At 37.2% G+C, this 17,866-nt stretch overlaps 1 protein-coding gene across 10 annotated transcripts in view; it reads left to right on the forward strand.

The window, feature by feature from the left end:
* The window catches only part of ZNF143 (zinc finger protein 143), a 31,508-nt gene extending 25,555 nt beyond the window's left edge, over positions 1-5,953 (forward strand). For all 10 annotated transcript variants that reach the window (XM_014051697.2, XM_087717900.1, XM_087717919.1 and 7 more), the window contains 2 exons: positions 3,651-3,797; positions 5,241-5,953. In XM_014051697.2, coding sequence (XP_013907172.1) covers positions 3,651-3,797; positions 5,241-5,324 — 231 coding nt within the window. In that variant the 3' untranslated portion in view covers positions 5,325-5,953. The remainder of the gene's footprint in view (positions 1-3,650; positions 3,798-5,240) is intronic.
* The last annotated feature ends 11,913 nt before the right edge of the window (positions 5,954-17,866 follow it).

Raw genomic sequence — 17,866 nt, forward strand, 5'->3', positions numbered from 1 at the left:
AGTAATAATAGAAAAATAAAAATGAAAGGAACAAAACTACATTGTCAAAAATATATAGCAATTGTCTAAAAATAAGAAGAAAATACAACAGAAAAAATAAAATTACAGAGGATATTTTAGGTAAATATATATAGGCTTGTTATTGTTTACTATTATAACAATAAAAAGCTTAACAATATTACAGGATTTATAATATAGTTCTAGCCAAACTAGTTAGGCCTAGAATAATACATGCAATAAGAAGTGAATTAAAAAAGAACTCAGTGCAACAGAAGTCCTTTTTTTAACTGTTCTATGTATTAATTTATTTTGGTACTATCATTCAACTTTGTAAATTGTTTAAAATCAGATCGAAGCTGCATGGAATTGTTAGTAATTAATAAATCAACATACTTTGTAACTGCCACTTATCTCTGTGCCCAAATACCAGAAGGAAGAATTATTTATAGTTTAATGTATAATATATCTTAGCATATTGTATAAATTTTTTTTATTTTTTTTTATGCAAGATTGATTTTTTTTTTGTTTTCATTTTCATTTTATACAATCACTTATATACTGTACGTAACAAAAAAACAAAGAGAAAAAAAGGAAAAAAAACCCCAACATAACACTTCAATCCCCCATACACCCTCTCTTCTCCCCCTCCAACTTTCATTTCACCCCTCCAGCATTCCCCTCTTCTACTTCCCTTCCCCCTCAGACATTTCCCCCTCCCTCCATCTCACCCTCCTTACATTCCCTCTCACTCCCTCTTTACTTCTCCCTCCTCTTTCCCTCTTCTCCTCGCTTTGGTGTATCCGTCAGTTTGTTTTTTTTTTAAAAAAAAAAAAAGAGAAAAAGAAAAAAAAAAGGAAAACGAGCCGCAGTATACAAGTGAATTCTTATTGTTCTAAGAATTGAAACTGTAATTCCACCCTCCCCCCTCCCCCCTATAATCCCCCCTCCCTAACCCCCTTACGGCTTCGCAGGTCCCATACCCGGCATAATTCTTTAACAAGCATTTGAGTATAATAAGGCCAGCTAACTTTAAAATTAACAAAATAAAAGAAAAGAAAAGCCAAAAAAAAAGAGAATAATAAAAAATAAAGAAGAAAAAAAAAAAAAAAAAGCACACACACACCCAAAAAGAAAGGAGAAACAGAGAAGGGTCAATAAACCCACTACGTTAACACAGCTTCTCATTATCTGTAAATCTTAAACAATGTAGCTCATTCCAAATTTCGATTATTTTACTACTTGCAGGGTTTCAAACTGTATTAGAGCCAGGTAAGTTGATCAATTAGGATTCCCCAGCTAAAAGTCTCATTGCTTTGTCTATCTATTCAAACCTTTAATTTATCTCTTTTTTATCCAAATATCCAAACCTTTCTATAAAACCATTAAACTCAAGTACTTCTTTCATTTTTCATTTCCAACACCTCCCTTTCTATCCTTACCCACCTCCACATATAAATTTTTACCTTCCACCCTGCCTTTATCCATGTCCATATATATATTTTATCCGCGTCCATTGCTCCTCCCATATTTACTCCACTTTCCTGAAGACTCTCCGACCAATCTTTCTTGAGCTTATATTGAAATAGCAACTCAAACAAACATCAGCTTGCATTCTAGCCCCCAGTAGTCTAATTAAGCTTTCGCTACCCTTCCCTCTCCCACGCGCCTCCCAACTCCGTTCGTCCCAAACCACAACTCAAAAAGATCGCAATCTCCGCTCTCCTCGCCTAGGAAAATAATTCATGCGCAATTTGAGTTAGAATTCAGACAAATCTTATATACAATATATGTCCACAATCAGCAACGCTTCTTTCAGTCTCCATGTCTCATCATCAATATACCACTTTTCCATTTTGTCCCAGACGGAAATCATAAAGCTTTAAGAACATCGCTTAGTCTTTATTCTTTAGTCTTCTGCTCTTCCGGAAGAGGAAAGCAACACCCTCCGCCTTGTAGCCACGTGTCTCGCTGTTTGTCTCCTCCTTCTCCTTGTCTCTCTCCAGGTCCGGATGGATCAGGAAGTCCCGCCTTCAGGGTCTCGTAGTAAAATTCTCGTGCTTCACAGACAGAATTAATGCGGTGTTTTTGATTGCCAAATGTAACTGTAATACCAGCTGGGACTTCCCATTTGTATGGAATCTGAGAATTTCTGAGTTCTTCGGTTAAGAAAGCGTACTCTTTTCTTGTTCTTAATATTTGAGATGGTACCTCTTTAAAAACAATCAAGTCCTGTCCATCAATTCTCAACCTCTTTCCGTAAAGCCTCTGTATTATCTCATTTCTGGATTCCCTTGTGGTAAAGTATATTATTATGTCCCTCGGAAGCTGTCGCTGTTTTGCTACCCACGAATTCTGGCGGTAAATTCTTTGAATCTGCCAATCAAAGTTAAATCCCGGACTTCCCACCAAGCGGCTGAAAGCCTCAAAGAAGATCTGTTTCAAATTCTCCTGTTGGTTTTCACGCAGTCCTCTAACTCTTATAGCAAAGGCAGTCTTATTATAATTTATCATGACAAGTTGTTTTTGAGCAGTTTCAATTTCCTGTTGTAATGTTTGAATTTTGGATATCAAATTAAGGTTAGTTTCTTCCAAAAGTTCCAATTTGTCCTCCTTTTCAGCAATATAATCTGTCATGACTGTCATTACTCCGATCATATCCTCCTTTGCCTGAGCAATTTTAGCATCAAATTGATCATATAATTCCGATATCAATTGATTAATTTCCTGTCTGAAATCATTAAGCGTTTTGAGAAGAAATTCTTGTGTTAGCAAATCTCCCGTGGAGGGTGTAGGAGACAGGGGTAGTGGCTTCATAGCAGTTTTTGGAGATATGTTATTAAGGAAGCGCTTCTGTTTAGATTTGGGAGCCATTCCAGAGTAAAAATAAAAGACAAGCAATCAAGCGAGCCAAAAATCAAAGTCTCTGCTCCCCTCAGTTAATCTTTTAGCAATTAGTACGGAGAAGCCTTCAGGAGGGTAGGGCTGAGTAAGTACGTCACATCAAACACAAAAGCTGCGAGATCGCCATCTTGTGACGCAGCTAAAAAAGAAAGGGAGCCTTTTGCGAAGTTGAAGCTGGTATTTTAAATAGTAATGGAAGAAATTCCTCAGGAATGGTCCCCGCCCGGATTAACATTTAAATAGCTTAGCTTTGTCCTGGGGGGGGGGGCAATCTGCCTAGGGCTGCAAAAAAGGCAGCGCGGAAAACTGGCCGGAGTAAAGGCTCAGCTAATGTTGAACCTCTTCTCCATTCACAGCAAAAAAAAAAGCTATGAATTACAAAGAGATCCTAACGACTGACCTTCTCCCTGCCCCTTTCTGCCAGAAAGGGGAGATATCTATAGATCTTATAAGATATACGAACCAGGGTCCTGGCAGGAGCTTCGTTGAGCTCCCGACGGCGGCAGGCTCCACCCCCCGAAGCCTCATATTGTATAAATTATTTTACTGATTTGTTTACCCTTTGCAAATATTCATTCTCTTTACTATTGTTTCTAGAATATGTATTATTCATATATATCTCTTTATGTCCTAGTATATTATTTTTAAAATAGTAAGACTGATCATCAGTAACTTTAAAAACTTAAAATAATTAATTATTTTTAGATTTCAGTATTTAGAATGTTTTTTTCCGTGTGCTTTTTATTAAGGTTGCCATTGTGGCTCAGGATTTAGCAGCTTTTCATAGTGCTTCACCAGAAATTGGACATCAGCAACATGGACATCATTTAGTCAGTGCAGAATCTAGACCTGTTACTTTGCTGGCAACATCCAATGGAACACAAATAGCAGTGCAGGTAATTTTGATACATAATATACATTGGAAATGTTTTATTAATAATATATGGATTGAATCTAGGGTAGAATTTCACAAACTGGAGAATCTGCAGACCTAGAAAGACAACAGACAAATTATATCTCTTGGTATCCTTTTATGCGCTCCACAATCTGCTTCTGGAGATTGGTTAATTTTTTTGGAACACCACAGGAAATAATTTTGAGATCTTTAGAGAAGAGGGCATCAGTGATCACTAATTTCTCTTCTACTTTTTTTCTTCTACAAATCCCGCATTAGCAAAGAATGCCAGTTGTGTGACCTTGGGCCAATCATTCTCAGTCCAATCCCTTCTCAGGGTGGTTGTTGTAAGGAAAAAGAGGAGGAAGAAGGAGTATTACCATATTTTTCGTACTATAAGTCTCTCCGGATCACAAAATGCACCTAGCTTTTGGGGAGGGAGAAAAAATCTGCCTCCCAGCAATTTGCCTTCTTATAGCAAGCAGCCTGGTCAGATTCAGCACATCCTGATTTAGTAAGAGAAGTTGATTGGCGATTGGCTCGGCCTCCCGGAATACCGCCGATCAGCCGTTCCAGCCTGCGGGAATCATCGTCGCCTGTGCAAACTCCATTTTCGGTCTCCATGCGTCCTGTTTTTGGCCCATTCCAGGTGGCAGGGATCCCTATCGCCTGGAACGGGCTAAAAACAGTACGTGCTGATGCCGAAAATGGGGCATGCAGAGACCGAAAATGGGGTATGCAGAGGCGGCGGTAGGTGACAGTGATGGACAGTGGCGATACCCGCAGCCAGGAACAGCTGATTGGTGGTATTCCTGGAGGCCGATAAAAGGCCAATCAACTGCTCATGCTAAATCAGGCTGTGCTGAAGCTGACCATGCTATTTGCTGCATGTAGGCAAATTGCTGGGAGGCAGAGGTCGAAGGGTGGGGGCCGGCAGGTGGCCGGGGATTCAGCAACATTCACTCCATAAGACACACAAACATTTCCACTTTTCTTTCTTTTTGGGGGGGGGGGGGGGGAGAAGTGCATCTTATAGACCAAAAATACGGTAGGTATATTCACTGCCTTGAGTTATTTGTAAAAATAATAAAGGTGGGATACAAATAAATATAAACATAACCCAGTAACCTTCATTGGATCCAATAATATGCTTTAATTTTGTAGAACAACAGATCTGGGTCTTCTTAAATGTATGTACAACTGATTTTAAAGTAAAAATATTTTTTTGAAATATGCTCTAAATTGCTTTTTTCAATACAAGTACCTCAAAGAAGTTTCAAAAAGAAATCACTTGAAATTGTGTATGTGAGCTCAAAAAACCCAATGACAATCTATTACTATTATACATACATAAGTAATATTGGTACACATTTAAACACTTAAGAAAAATATTCTTAAACACTTTTACAATGTTTATTTTAATCTATTTTTTTGTTTGTTTCAGCTTGGAGAACAACAGTCTTTGGAAGAAGCAATTCGAATAGCTTCCAGAATACAACAAGGTGAAACACCAGAAATTGATGATTAATTCATAACTTGGCTAAAGGAACTATAGAATTCTATTTTATTTTTGTTCAACAAAAGTCTATGCCAGGTGAAAATCATAAAATGTTTTTCCTCCACTAATACTGTGCATATACTTTACGCAACAGTGAAGAACATTTAAAGTGTATAATGTTTATGTATAAGAACTTTGGGAATACCGAATTCCATCTCTTAAGATTCATTATTCTCTACCCAGGACAAAGAATTAGGTTTTGTATTAAATTTACTTGCTTATATTCCAAACCAAACTAAAGACAAGCAACAGTCACAGAAGAAATGCTGGAATTAATTTTAAAGTCATACAAAATCAACGAAGGCATTATTGAAGATTTCAACTCTTTAAATCATAACAGCAATCATCATTCAAAAATCCTTTGGAAGCACGAATTTAATTGTTTCTTATATGCAGTTTTGAATTTTGAAACCTTTGTAAATATTCCATTTTAATTGTGGTTCATACACATGTTGAACATTTATCATTTTTTGTTTCCTCTGCCGTCTCACTGATTGTAAATACAAACAATTGCCAGAATTGCTATTATATTGTCTTTGAATTGGATTATGTATAAAATGAAAACTTTGGTTGTTCAATATTAAAGGAATTAAAACTGGTGTTTCTACTTACTAGCCTACCATCATGTTATATATGAGAGACAATTTTTCTTTATCTTTGTTCAGTCATTTGGAGTACATATAAACTCTAAGTAAAAGGAAGAAAAATGGGATGATATTGCTTATGCTGTGACCCCTCTATTATATTCATACTTTGTGTAACATGAGTGACTGCGAGCATCAGATATCTTTACTCTTATGCATGTGATTTAAAAACTTCATTTTCTAGGATCTAAATCAATGGCCTTCAATCTTTTGGGCACCAGGGACCGGTTCTGTGGAGAGAGGTTTTTCCACGGACCAGAGGGGGTATGGTTTCATGTGTTGCTTGCATGCTGTGGTTGGGGCTTTGCGGACCGGTTTCTGGCATGCCCCCAGACCGGTGCGGGTCCAGCGACGGGGGATTGGGGACCCCTGATATAAATTATACAGAAAGAGGCACTTTGCAACAGTCACTTTTCTTCTTTATAGAGTAACAAAGAGTAAAGCAAGTGTTCTTATTTCTACTTTATTTCATTGGATATCTGCTTGAGAGCAACTAGAGAGAACTAAAAGGTAGATTCTTATGTAACCAATTGACACAATACAGCCACAAGAGAGGAAGCATCGGCAGGTTTACAGAAGTACAAAAAAGAAATCGTGAAAGGGAAAAAGAAGGAAATCCCTAGTGATTGTGAATGCTCACTGGGACAGTAATACATTATAACAAATATATTTAAAAAGGTATAGTGGCTAACTGAAACACTAAACTGGAATATCCCACTCTAACATTTTGCTGTTCTCCCCATATATTTAACTTGAAATCAACATCTTGAATTAGGATAAGAGACTGGTTAGCTAGTTTGAATGGGATTAGTTAAGTATCAAGTAACCTACATTTCTCTCATCACAATCTTACTCAACTTACAGGAAAATATATAAAAATTATTAAAAACATTCAATTTTTTTTCATAAGCAGGATGTCCAAAGACAGGTCTTTCCACTTTTTCTGTTGTGATGTGTAGACATTTAAAAGTCAATCGTTATCAGATACATCAAGACTACATATATTAAGGCTTAAACTTGTAAAGGAGAATTTACTTCATTAGGCACCTACGTTTGGATATTGCGGGGTAGAGCGGAAATGGGCAAAAAAAATTAAAAAATTAAAATTTCAGATAGTTTTTACTAAGCAACCGTCCTGGACAGCAACTATTTGTAGTTGCAGCAATACTGGAAAAGTAACCATATGACCAATGCCTGCATTTATAACTTCTGTAGTATCTCTGTTATGTGTTTGCAATTACACTCTATTAATACATGTCCTATATAAAAACTCTGTTGCTATCACATATTTTTCACTGACCATTTTAATGACCACGTTTGCCAGTCACAATTACAGTCAGTAAATGAGGGCTACCACTACAAACAGTTCCCAAATTAAATGTAAACAATCCAAAATGGAAATGGAGCAGTGTACAACAATTGTTGTAGCAAGACAGACATCTCTAACAGATATACCTGATTCAAAATCCTCTGCAAAGGTACTATTATGTAATTTGGGAGCTCTGGTGCCCTGCCAATTGTGTCACTATAGCAACTATGAAAACAAACGGGGGAACAAGTTAACAAACACCTACCGTATATACTCGAGTATAGGCCGACCCGAATATAAGCCGAGGCACCTAATTTTACCACAAAAAACTGGAAAAGTTATTGACTCGAGTATAAGCCTAGGGTGGGAAATGCAGCAGCTACCGGTAAATTTCAAAAATAAAAATAGATACCAATAATGTTTTTGAATATTTATTTCAAAGAAAAACAGTAAACTAGCGGTGTATTCAATGAAATACTTCACTCACCTCATGATGCTGATGTCCCGCTGTGATGATGATGTCCCGTGCAGCCGCGGGAGCGATGTCCCGCCTCCTATGACACACGGCACAGTGATTCCTATCATTGGATCACTGTACCAGAGGAGGTGGGACATCGCTATGTGGCTGCTTGCCATAACAAGGAGGAGGTGGGACATCGTTGCAGAGCGGCAGGAGGGGGAGGAAGGGGAATCGTAAGACAGCCCTGCATTACATTAGAACGTGAGGAGGGGGGGGTGCGGTGTGCGCTGCGCGGCAAACTGACACAGAGGGAGGGGAAACTCACAGGGGCACTGGGCCATTCACGAGTGTCACCCAGCGGCATGGCCCCGCCCCTTTTTCTCCTCCATTTCGGGCAAATTTTTCACTGACTCGAGTATAAGCCGAGGCGGCTTTTTTCAGCCCAAAAAGTGGGCTGAAAAACTAGGCTTATACTCGAGTATATACAGTAGCTGAACTTGATGCAGTTGCAGGAGCCCTCTGCCACTGTAAATCAAAGCAGTAGAAAATGTTGGCCACTATTTTTTTTAATAATGTATCTGATAGTTTCTTAGACCTTTTTATTGATGTTCTTTATCAATTAATACATTTAAAGGTATTGGGATTGAATGAGCAAGAAAAATAAAATTTGAGCCTAATATTTAATGTTTAAAACAATAATTGTTTGACCTGGCACAGAAATTGTATCTTAACCGCCTCTTACAGTTGATGTTTTCTAATCACATGAAAGAATGAGCCATTATTCCCACAATTGGGTTTTGACTTTATAATTTATCTGGGAGAAGGTGCAGTGTTTTTTTTAAGGAATTTATCTTAGAAAGATTATAGCTGCATGATTCTTAAAATATTTAATATAATCTAAGATTTTTAAAGCAACTTCATTGTTTTTCAATATTTTTATTAAAAAACTATTATTCGTTTATCTGGGAAAAAAGTACCAAACATGCAATTAATATTGCTTATTTTTAAATGGAATGTCTGTTTTGCTGATACAAAAGACTACAAAACAATTGATTGTAGAGATAGCAAAACATAAAGAATAACTAGGGAAAATAAAATTTTATACATTAAGTAATATAAACATTTTGACCCCATTTGATAGATAACTGATTTAAGCCCTACCTTGTAATTGGAATAGTAAAATAATATCCTTATTTATAACTCTTTGTCACTTAGCTGGTATATTACACAGTAATACGTGAGACTGGGCATAATACTCACATCACAATCATGTATAAATCACATGTAATATGATCATACACAAATATACATTACAAAATGTTATACACAACAATTGCAACAGAATGACATTGAATATGGTCAGCTGCCTCTCTGCAAATACACTATAATAATTAACATCTTTCAATCTGGAAAAATATGTAAGGAAAATATGTAAATAGAGCTAAAAATATTTGATCTTTGTAGTTCATTATATATTGCTGGGATACAATATTTTGAGTTGAAATGTTCAGAGTAATGGATGAAAAAACAATACTAATTGCTTGGAAAAGTTACTGAACAAGTTTACCAACATAAAGAGATCAAACTTTTTTGAACTTTTCTAAAGGATGGGTAGGACATAGATGTTACCTTACACAATCTAGTATACATAGTCCATCAGACAAGAATTGTTTATTTTGACCAGTGCCTGCTCCCTAGGTTTGTGGCACAAAAATTATCTACTATCTACTACCTGAGTGTTTCATTAAGCTAATGCCAAAGATTAAAGCACATGCAGATAAATGAAGGTATTACTGTATGTGGCTTTCTTTTGAAAAGGTTCTTCTGAATTAAGTAGTATCAGGGATTAAGATTACTGTAGAATTAATCCTGATTATGCTACAAAGACAGAAATAAACTGCAGCTCTGGCAGCAAAATACGGAATAAGAGGCAGAAGAGAATCTAAAATTATTCCGAAGATCTCAAAATGAGCTCCATAAAATTGGAAGGGAGAGACAGGAATAGCAACTCTTACTTGGGGCCAATGAATAAACAAAACTGACTTTAGCACTACAACTTTGTTTTCTGAAAACATGGGTGTTATGAATATGTTGCTCTTGTTTTTTTCTGACAGTGACTAATTAATAAATCTTATCCATGTGTGTTTTAATGGAATCTTTATCCACAGTACTAAAATCTTCAAGGTCTATATACAGTTTCTATAGGTAGGTATTCAGTTCAATTCAGAATGAGAACTGCATGTTAAAGATGACACTTCTGGCCTTCACTCCCTTTAAAACCAGCACAGTACTCCTGTACAGACTTTATCAATATTTACTTTGTAAGGTTATTGCTGCTAAATTTGCACATAGCCCACCCACAGGGGTAGCCATTAAATTTTAACCCCAAAAAAATGCTTAATTGTACAGCTCCTAAAAAAAAAAGCAAAGGCTATGACCTCTTTAGGAAAAATAAACCCCAATAAAATTCTATATTATTAATGATTGAAATGAATCTTGTGCTTTGGCTTATGAGTGGTACAGCCAGAAGATAACCTTTTCACCCTCAATTTGTTTTGGACAATTGCTGTATCTCCAAAGTATGTGTGTTTGTGTGTGCTTGCGTGTGTTTGGTTTATTATTATTTTATTTTGCCTACATGAGGGAGCTATACATGGAGAGGAAATTCCTTTCCCCTGATTTCAATTCCACTAGCAGATTATTTTTTTCCTTTATGTAGAGTAGACAGAAGCATACTTTTGGGCTTCGTCTTTGATTGTCATGCAAGTGTTTTTGTTCAGGGGAAAATCCATTCTATTTGATGGGAATTATTGTTTTAATAAATAGAGATGTCACACTGTTACACTGTGCTTATACTTAACTACTAACTCTGCTGAATTCAGTCAGACTTGTTCTCACTTAAATATGTACGGTATATAAGATTGCAAGATTAACATGTATTTATTTGTTTGAGATTGAAATATAGTAATTTTATACAAAAACCCCTATAATTTGTTATTATTGCAGATAGACCATAAAAAATAAACTAGTCATACAACAATAAGCATACATTAAAAAAAACTAGGTGTAAGTTAATTTTCAGCAGATCTATGCACACAGTAGCCTATACATTTAACATATTGATTTAATTTATGATATATGCTTGGGCCAAATTTTCAAACAAATCTCATGTGATTTTGCCTGCATATATAATAAATTTAAAAATGAATAGAATTGTCAGGTCTACATTCCATTAACCTATAGAAATTAGTATCAGTTACTAGTGCTATAAAACATGTCTCTTCACTAAATTCCATCAGAAAGCCATCTGGCATTCAATAATATTGGGTATTTCTGACCAAGCTACACCAAGCAGAAGAAGTTAACCAACAAGAACAGTTTCAAATCATACTGTACATATCATAGAATGTGCACCTGTAATAAGTAGCATGGAACAGCCTGTAAGTTTTCTGATGTAGTTCAAAAGTTGTCCAGTAGACTCTAAATTTCTGCCTGGAATTAAAGGATTAAAAAAACTCCAGTGGTCTTAGGCTGTGGCAATCATACCATATATGCAACACGCAGCATGCATCTTAGTAAAGTTGCATTGATTTCCTGTTGCCCTCTAAGCCAAATCCAAGCAGTTGTTTTAATATAAAAATCCTTTATAGCTTCTCTGTTATACTACCAAAGAAGTTTAATTTGCCTTCTGCAAGGGTACCTGAAAGGCAACTAGAAATAACTAGAGATACGGCCTTTTCAGTGGCAGGAAGTGGCCACTGTGCAATTCACTCCTATGAGGGATATAATCATCAGCTTTATTTGATGAGGAATTTAAAATCTGGGAAGAACTTAATGTATATGAAAACCAACAACAGTAAAAGTTCATTAGGCAGCTCATCCACCTCCCACAGCTGCCCCCATTGGTTATTTGTTGCTCCTTGTCTCTGGGCCTAATGGGTTCAGGAGGAAAGGCCAATCTGAAAGAGCAACACTCGTCTGTTGCCTAATTTAGAATGGCCATGGAAAAAAGTCTCCAGAGGCAGCAGGAAAGTCACATGATTACACCAATCTAAGGTGGCCACAGGTAATTGTCAAGATATGATGGTAATTGAGCCCATAATTACAGTCATAAGTCATGCTGGTCTTTTAGTGGGCTGTCATATGACCATGTCTGATTTTACACACTTTTTAATTGTGGCCATTCAGCAAATGCCACAGTAATTGGCAATCCATAGCTTGCTATTAATGTTGTTTGTCAGAAAGCAGAAGTAACCACATCCATGCATCTGCAGGATGCAGCAAACAGTTGTAAAGGCAGCCTAGTTGTTGACTACTCAACATGTGGTCATATGAGGTGGGGTTGGTGGAGGCTGTCAGAACTTGCAGTATGGGTCATAACTACCTTTTGGGAAGGATCTGTCCTATGTTCATAAATTGAAGACCATCTGTACTATGTCTCAAGTTAATCCCATCTCCTATGGTCACCTGACTCTGCCATCAGTCAGATGGTCAATGAAGTGGGTCAGAGTATACTCACAATCAAACTGCCATGGCTTGCTACTTGCTTAAAGAATAAAATGTTAATTTAATACTAGAACAACTAAGGATAACTTTAAGCAGCCTCAAGTAATGGTTATTATTCAACCAGCTATTGAAATCCATTCGGTGATTTTAGACTTCTCTCTCTCTCAGCCCAACCAACTGATCAGGTTAAGATTATGTGGAAAAATTAAAGAAGGTGTACTATGCACAATGTCTAAAGCTTCTGATGGAAAGTCAGAATATAAAACTAACAATAAATCAACAATAATCAAAGTCCTTAAATCAAGCATATTTCACCAAAGACTTTTAAAAACTACCAGGAGAGATTCCACTACTGCCAGAGCAACTACAGGAAAATAACTAGAACCATTTCATGTTATGTTGCATTAATACTGTATAATTTTCTTCTGAGAATTTGGAAAGCTCTTAAGTGTGTTGTAATGTGTTGTTTTACCTTCCCTAGTTAGGAAACTAGAGTTGTTCAATATACAATGTTGCTGATTAGCTTTGGTTAAGAATGTTTAGGAGCAGGAACAAACAATGTTATCAATCCAACAAAGGCTAAGATAATTAACGCACAAAGGTCACATTGCAATATATCTCTAATGTTCACTTGTTTGCTTATCCACAGGCTGGTTTTGAAATTAGGTACCGGTATTATTGTCATGCTGTATTCTTGCATTTAATTGTTTCTATGCAAAGAACTTTCATTATTGAAGTGGTATGTAAATATTGAAGATAAATAATAAAGTGTATTTATTTATTAAATTTATATGCTGCTTATCTCCCTGATGAGGCAACTCTGGGTGACTTACATATCAAAAAAAGATAAATAGAAAAAATTAATATTTTAAAACTATGCAATTTAAAAAAAAATTAAACTACGCATAAAACCAGAAGCAAAGGAGACAGATGGGGTCTTCTTACTCTGTCAACCACCTAGAGGTAAGCATCCCTTTTGGGACGCCTACTGGTAAAACATTTTAATGTCCTTATAGAAGGCCAAAAGTGTTGGTATAGTTCTCATATCCAATGGTGCAGTGTTCCACAGGGTCAGGGCCACAGCAAAAAAGGCTCTTCTCCTAATCCTACACATCAGAATTCCTTGGCCAACAGGTCCGCAGCAAGCCTTCTGGTGTGAATGCAATGGCTAGTACCATTGAGTGAGATGACTCCTCAGATACCCTGGCCCCTTGCCATATCAGGCTTTAAAGGTAATAACCAACCTCTTGAATTGGACTCAGAAGCAAATTGGTAACTAAAGCAGCACATACAACAGGAGTATTACATACCACCCTAGAGTACGCCATTGCATTCCGCACTAGCTGTAGATTCCGAAAACTCTTAAAACCCATGTAGAGTGTGTTGCATTAATTGGACCAAGAGATGACTAGAGCATGAGTGGCTCTGCACACTAGGGCAGAATTGCCACACAACCTGGTCATGTTGGTACTAAAAAAGTCATTGTCCAGTGATAGATTTTGAATGTTGAGCATTTCCTCTTAGTCGTATAGCTCAGAGGAAAACCCAGAATTTTATACAAATGAGAACTCTTGTCTCATGTGAGAACAGCCTAATCTGGACAAAGTTTTGAAATCTAATTCAACATTCTATCCCCACATCCTCTTAGGTAGTAAATAACATTTGTTCCTCTTTTTATAAGTTTACTTAGAATTTTGCCCCATTATTTTTTCATTCTTCCCCACTGACCTATTGAATACAATGTACCAGTGACATGCGCTGAGGTTCACCACCAATGAGGCAAGCGGGCAGGATTTCGCCTACCCCCCACCAGCCGGAATAGTGCGCGCGCACGCACCATCCACCCCCCTCACCCCAGCTGCACCTGAGGAGAGGGGGGAAAGTCAAGCAGAGCCCCCCCCTTCCCACTCAAAGCACCCTTAAAGCAGAGAACAAGCCCGCTCTATGGCGGACAGGCGGGCTGGCACTTTAAAGTGCCAGCATGCCTTCCAGGCCAGCCATTCAGTGGGAATGGCCGGCCTGGAAGGTGTGCTGGCACTTTAAAGTGCATGCCGCCTCAGCCCGCCATACAGCGAAACATGTCCTGGTTTGTGGCCGGGCGGCACGCTGACACTTTAAACACACACACACAATAAAAACAAATTACAATTACTTACATTACAAATAATTTTGAATCCCCCCCTCCCTCCGTCCAATCCACATACCTTTTCCAGCTGTCGATTTCAACTCTCCTCTTGTACGCCCGCCATGATGAAAGTGTAAAAAATTAAATAAAAAAGCAACTTACTTAGGCAAGGTTTGCTGCTCCCAGATCAGGAGGCGGGAGAATCACATGCCTCCTTTGCATACGGAATTTTTCGCCTTTTAATCCTTGCTTAACTCTTAAAAGGCAAAAAATTCCTTATGCAAAGGAGGCCCATAGTTCTCTCGCCTCCCCCTACAGTTAGCACTAAGCAGACTCAGAGTCACTGTGACTTGGAGTCTGGCAGCAACTACCTTGGCCTTTTTAATTATTTTAAAAATTCTTTCCTTTTCCTCATGAGACTGGTGAGGCCCCGCCTCCCCTGACTGCACGTCCCTGCAATGTACCAATTGTATTTCTGGTACTTATTGTGGAATCTTTCTTTATCTGATTGATGCGTCTTATGTATTGTACCTCTGTTACAGGTAGTCAACCTGTGGTCATCCATCTGTTAGCAATTTCATATGCTGACATTTCTCGAGAAATATGACTAGTAGCAAGAGACACTGGAAGTTGTCATTCAATCTACAAACATCGCCTTAACTTTCTTTATCAGTTATTAAAGGATACTTCCACATGATCCAGACTTTTTTTAAACTCAAGATTTTTTTCTGACATGATGTGAAAGCAGTACTTTCTGTTTTCCTACCACCATAAATCTACAGGGCGGGGCATAACCTTTTCCTAGGGGGTCACAGCAACACTTGTAATAACAACACAAATAATTCATACACCATTCGAAAGCCCATCAAAAACTGAGTTTATTGACACGATTTAATAGTCAGTATCTTCAAACAGTTCCGTTCGATTTTCCAGATTTTTCAACACAGTTTCCAAATTCATTCTCAAAGTTTCAACCGAAACAAATTTAACATTTAATAGCTCATTCAATTCAGTTTTTTATGGGCTTTAAAATGAGGTGTCGCGGAAGTTGTAAACTGCTGTCGATCTTGCTGTGACCCCCTAGGAAAAGGTTATGCCCCCGCCCTCTGGAAAATCTGGAAAATCGAACGGAACTGTTTGAAGATTTGTTGTGTTCTTATCCACCTCGTTTGAATGCTGTTCGAAGGGCTAATGGTGGTCATACTGACTATTAAATCGTGTCAATAAACTCAGTTTTTGATGGGCTTTCGAATGGTGTATAAATTATTTGTGTTGTTATTACAAGTGTTGCTGTGACCCCCTAGGAAAAGGTTATGCCCCGCCCTGTATTTATGCTTAGAGAGGATCTGGACATTCCGTAGTAGCACCAAATAGTTAGAAAAAGACACAGGGATTTCTTGGTGTATTGTTATTGATACAGAATCCAGTGGATCAGGGCCTCTATAAAACAAACTGCATTGGGTCTGAGAGATGGTTAAAACTGTTCTGACAAAACTGACTTTTTGTGAGAAAAGCTCCAAACCTGGAACATGTGTGATGGAGTAGTTGGTAGAAATTTCTTCCAGCAGCTGAGAAATCCATCGATTTCTTGTCCTGCAGTAAACTGTTAAGAACAGTAGCAGTGCAATCTAGCCAGGGGGAGAAACTGGGGTTTTAAACTAATGGAGGCAGTGTCAGACCATATTATGCAAGGCCCACCTCTTTTGTTTTTGCATGCCACGTTCACTACCTCTCTCCAACCTTATTACTGGAGCAGACTATTTTGGCATACTTTGTGCTGTTTCCTGGTTGTCCAAGAAGACTTCAATGGTTATCTTGGAAAAGCCAGTGAGATCGATCAGTCCAAATATATTGCAAGTGGCCCCATTATGCACGAATGACTCCTTAATGGTATTTATATTTCTATCAAGTGTCTCTGGTAAAAAGCAGTTCATACAGTATACTTAGAAAATAAAATATTGTGTATCGTAAATTGTACTTACAATGTTGCAGCACCTATTTGGACGGCAGCATTAGTCCTACACAAATCATATTTTTTGAAAGACTTGAAAAAAGTCTCACTCTTATAGTCAAAACATTGAACAATTATGATTGTAATGATTATATTAATAGTATATAAAGTGTACTTTCCCCTTTCCAGACCAGTATTGACCCGTTCGCTCTGTGTTCTTTTGTATTTCCTTTTGTCACAACATATTTAGAAAATCAGCTGGAATTACAGCAAAAATGTCACTTTCAGATGACAATTTTATTGTTCATATAAATTTGTCATTATAGAAGCAGAAGGGGCCTCGGGATTTATTTAATCAAACCCTTTGCTGATCTTGGAAATTTAATAGATTATTCTACGTAGGTTATCTTTCACAAAAAAAACAATTAGATGGTAATAATTTCTGAAAAACCATAAATTAATGGTTCTTCAGATAAGGTTCATAAAACCAATGAACAGCACAATGACATATGCAGGCAAATGAGACAAGGCAGGTAACAGTGATTTAACAATAGAACACATTCCTCTGTAAATCAATAGAACAATTAAACAAAATATTAATATAGTGTCATGTTTCTTTTAACCCAGAAGAATGGAAGAATGCTAGAAAGAACAAAAGTTATTTATACCTTTCCCTTTTCTGTTCCAGTATCTTCAACTGGTATTCTGTTTTTATTGCTCCACATGTAGCTCCCCCCCACCGCCCTTTGGTGCCAGTTTTTGACTCCTAGAGACACTTGGACAAGTCCCTGCAGTTTTCTTAGCAATGTTTTTTGAAGCCATTTGCCACTGCCTTCTAAGATCCTAGATCACTCAATTGGCCTTTTGCTTAAGACAGGAATAGAGCTTAGACTCTTAGTTTCTAGCCTGGACCCTTAACTAGTACATCAAAACTACTTTCCAGTTTATTATTACATTTGTAATTTTAAAAGCTTGTAATCTCAGCACTTGTATGTTTCCTAATTTTTGACTGGCTCCCTTGGGAAATAGCTTCCAGGGAACTATTAAGCACAATTCAAACAAGGCTGGGTTTGGATTTGATCAGCATACAAAAGGTGTTTAGTTAATTTGTAGTTTAGTGTATTGTACATACCAATGAGTTAATTCAGCAAATTATGGTTTAATTAGCCTGGGGCTATGTAAATACAATTCTTATTGAGGCTTTGCTAAGGTAACAAAACAACTGAAGTCACATCCTAATCACAGGAAGCAGAGTTCAGAATCTGGCTCAGTATTTGACAAATGCTACCATGCACTTAGAAAAAAACCCTAATTTTTAGTTTTCTTGATTTATACAGTATATGGTTGGTTAATTTTGATCAAAATGCAGTGACCATGCAGATTGATTATGGTTCATTTAATAAGCTATAGGTAAAACAGTGGCTTAGTAAGGGGTGAATACAGCTACTTAAGCATAAAGTTAAATATATAAACATGCATGTGCCAAATTTTAGATATACATTAACCTTTATTGTGAA

The sequence above is a fragment of the Thamnophis sirtalis genome, unplaced genomic scaffold, assembly GCF_051295495.1.
Source record: "Thamnophis sirtalis isolate CommonGarterSnake01/CBP01778 unplaced genomic scaffold, rThaSir2_p1.2 scaffold_1, whole genome shotgun sequence".
Lineage (NCBI taxonomy): Eukaryota > Metazoa > Chordata > Lepidosauria > Squamata > Natricidae > Thamnophis > Thamnophis sirtalis.